General features: G+C 36.5%; 1 protein-coding gene across 5 annotated transcripts in view; it reads right to left on the bottom strand.

Annotated features, from left to right (window-relative positions):
* LOC106877504 (flotillin-1) overlaps nucleotides 1–3,473 on the bottom strand; it is an 89,037-nt gene that overhangs the window by 2,895 nt on the left and 82,669 nt on the right. For all 5 annotated transcript variants that reach the window (XM_052967216.1, XM_052967219.1, XM_052967223.1 and 2 more), the window contains 2 exons: nucleotides 2,000–2,137; nucleotides 287–454 (listed from right to left, as the gene is read on the bottom strand). In XM_052967216.1, the coding sequence (XP_052823176.1) occupies nucleotides 287–454; nucleotides 2,000–2,137 (306 nt within the window). The remainder of the gene's footprint in view (nucleotides 1–286; nucleotides 455–1,999; nucleotides 2,138–3,473) is intronic.

Genomic DNA, 3,473 nt, shown 5'->3' with positions numbered 1-3,473 from the left:
AGGAATTGTCAATGGTGCTTGAATTAAGGAGATACCGGTATGCAAGAAGGGAGCAATAACAGGACAGTAATGATGATGCAGTTGATGTGGGAAAAACAAGAGATAACATGTTCGGGCAAGCTACAGGTGGGGGCGGGAGACGGAGAGAGAAACAAAGAGCGAGAGAAAGTCAGGTGTAGTGCAAGATAGAATATGGTGGTCTAAGGAACAATAAATTCAAAAAAGAAAAGCTGTCATTTCATCCTTATTAGAATAAATCATTTTATTTTCTAATATCAAAACTTACCTGACTGATGAGATTTACACCTGTCAATCCCTCAATAACATGTGGCAGTTTCTCCATGATTTGGAGGACTTCGTTAGTCAGTTTAGCTGCACCGATTTCGCTCTTTCCTGTAGAAACCATGGTTACCTTACGGCACTGAGCCAATGGTGCCGCAATTTCTGCAGCAATCTGTAGTGGAAGACAGAAAAATACATTTTGCTTTAGAAATTCATAATTTGATAATTTAAGGTGCTGATGAGGAGATTCAATACTAAAAGTAGAGTTAAGTTTATTATAAAAAATATTACACTGGATGCTAGCCTAGCAGGAACAGAAAAGCAACATCTCTAACTTTATGCAGGGCTTCCAAAACTGGTTTAGTACAGTTGGAAGCAGTGTATCAAGACATCAAGTTATTTTCAGACCAGAGATCGGATCCAAATGTTTGCAACATTGTTAACTTCACTAAAGTCACCTAAGAGTTACATGTTGTTAAACCGAGTGATAGATTAATTTCCTGACACAAGGGCATGTACAGTTTATTTGATGGGTTTCTGCAGAGTTTTGCAGGGTTTCCATTTACCAAATTTCAAGGCTATTCTAGAAAGTACAAGATACTTGCCAAAATGTCTTACAAAGCAACAGAAACTGGAAACATGAACGAAGCAAACTTCTTAACCATACAGTGGACATGCTTGTAGCATTATTTATAAGTATATATTACAGTAATACTTGGAAAAGTTTAGAGGCTCATTGTCACACCATCTAAACGCTTAATAACTTTAGATAACCCCACACACTGTAATCTAATGTTAAATTAAACAAGGTTAATTAAGATCTGGTGTTGTTATAACATTCTGATACAGGTTAGACTAATCAGTTTCAATTAGGAATACACAGGCCTACTGACCAATAATTCAGTTGAAAATCTGCACTGAGAAATTCAACAAAAGTGGCAACATCTGAGATGAAAGGTCCAGGCTGACACTTTTACTTTTTTGAAAAATACATTTAAAGCCATCCTGCATGTTTTTGTATATTCTCTCAGAAATAAATCCACTCAATCAGGATATTTTGTCTAAATTACTTTTGTCTGCCTCTCTGCAAAGCTTCCAGGCAAAGTCCTCAGCAAACTAGTATGTTATTTCTGAAACTTCATTATTGGATTAATGGCATGTTGTGTTGCATTTCTTTGTTCGTAGCAACCATATCTTACTTTTAAAAGGATTTACAGCTTGAATGAGTCACACTTTTTTGCAAATAACAATGAGGATGTTGTGGCAGAAGTTATCTTGTCAGCATTTTCATGATTGTTCTAATCATTGATATGACCTAGTTTAAAACTTCACCAAATACGGAGACAATGGCCAGCTTCCAATTACTTGGGTACTTGAAATTTTACACTCAGTGTGATGTTCTTCATTTGTACACATGATGAACATTTAGTACTTGAAGTTGCAGGCTGTTTGCCATTCATGATGGTAAGAAATTGTGTGAACAAATTGAGTGTTAGTGAGAGTATGTACAAGTGCAAATCATATTTTAGTATAGAATTATAATAATAATGTGACATTATTCTACAAAAAATATCAGTAAAGAAACAGAAAACAAACACACAAAAGATGCCTAAGTACTAAACAAGGTAGTGTTAAATAAGCAATTATCGTACACAAATAAATTAAAATGATGTAGTAACATCGTTAAACATCAAGTATAGTTCTGAGAGTGGCTTACCTTTGGAAGAGCTTCCAGGATCATATCGGTTTTAGCAGCGTCCTCATATGACTGCCAAGCAATAGCTTTGTGTTTCATTTGTTCAGCATCGGCCTTTGCCTTCACTTGAATAGCATAAGCTTCAGCTTCGCCTTTCATCTGAGAAAATAACATTTTATAAATGTGTATATATATATATATATATATGTACACATACATACATACAGGTCGTCCTGACATTAAGGCAACCAAAGTTTCGGGCTTTAACAACTATCAATAAATGTGATAAGATATGAAAATCATACATCATTATAAAAGCTTAGTGTGTCTTCTTTTTGTTTCTGACTAAATAAATTCCAGATTTATAAATGAGATAATGGATATAGACCGAAAAACAATCATAACCCTCCACAAAGGAGGTAAAAGTAATACAGCTATAGCAAGAAAGTTTAAAATTAACTGAACAACTGTCTGGAATATTGTCAAGAAATTTCATTGCTGGTTGACCTGGACAAAAAAGAAGTGTGTGAACCCCTCAGTCTATCAAAAGTAACCGAGAAAAGACATAGTAAAAATAAGCTGAACATCGATGTATTGAGTGCTAAAGGAGGATCCCAGGACCCGGTCCTACAAGATGATCTACTGTCATGAGTTCACACAAGATTATAAAGCCAGGAGACTGGAGAGAAGCCATCTTATCCTGTGTCAGATTGTTGAAGGAATGCTGCCCAAACTGGTGTTCACTGATGAAAAGAAATCTGACATCGAACAGACAGTAAACCACCAGAAATGACCGACTTTGGAGCGTATTTGGCTCAAGTCAAGGGTAGACTCATAAATCAACGTTAAAATCCACAGTCAGTTACGGTTTGGGTGGCTGTGACAGTCACTGGAAGGTCTGCCCCCGTTTTTGTGCCCTTGGGTATTAAAATTAACACTCAGCAATACATTAGTAACATTCTGGAAACTGAACTGCTTCCATGGGTGAATGAGCACTTTCAAGGTGCACCTTGGAGTCTCCAACAGGACTTGGCACCATCCCACAACTCCAAGCAGACACAACACTGGATTCAGGAAAAAAATTCTGTTATTCATAGGCAAGGATGTATAGCCCTCAAGAAGCTTTGATTTCAACCAGTTGGATTTTTCAGTTTGGTCCATTCTGGAGACGAGGGTCTCGAGAACATCACGTTTCGCTCGATGCTCTGAAGGCAAAACTGAGCCAGGAATGGGCTTTGATTCCACAAGAACAGCTGCATGTTAAGCATTCTCACCTAGACTTGAGGCTGAGATTTGAAACAGCGGTGGTCATATAGAATAAATATGGCAGGGTCATAATTGTGTTTCCGTTATCACTGCAATGCTCAGATCCGAAATAACAATATTTTGCTTTGGCAAAATTGAAAAAAGTTGGTTGCCTTAATTTTAGGACACTCTCTGTGTATGTGTGTGTTTATATATATATATATATATATATATATATATATATATATAT

The sequence above is a fragment of the Octopus bimaculoides genome, chromosome 1 (assembly GCF_001194135.2).
Source record: "Octopus bimaculoides isolate UCB-OBI-ISO-001 chromosome 1, ASM119413v2, whole genome shotgun sequence".
NCBI lineage: Eukaryota > Metazoa > Mollusca > Cephalopoda > Octopoda > Octopodidae > Octopus > Octopus bimaculoides.
The sequence above is the reverse complement of the archived record's forward strand: the minus strand, read 5'-3'. Positions and strand labels throughout refer to the sequence as shown.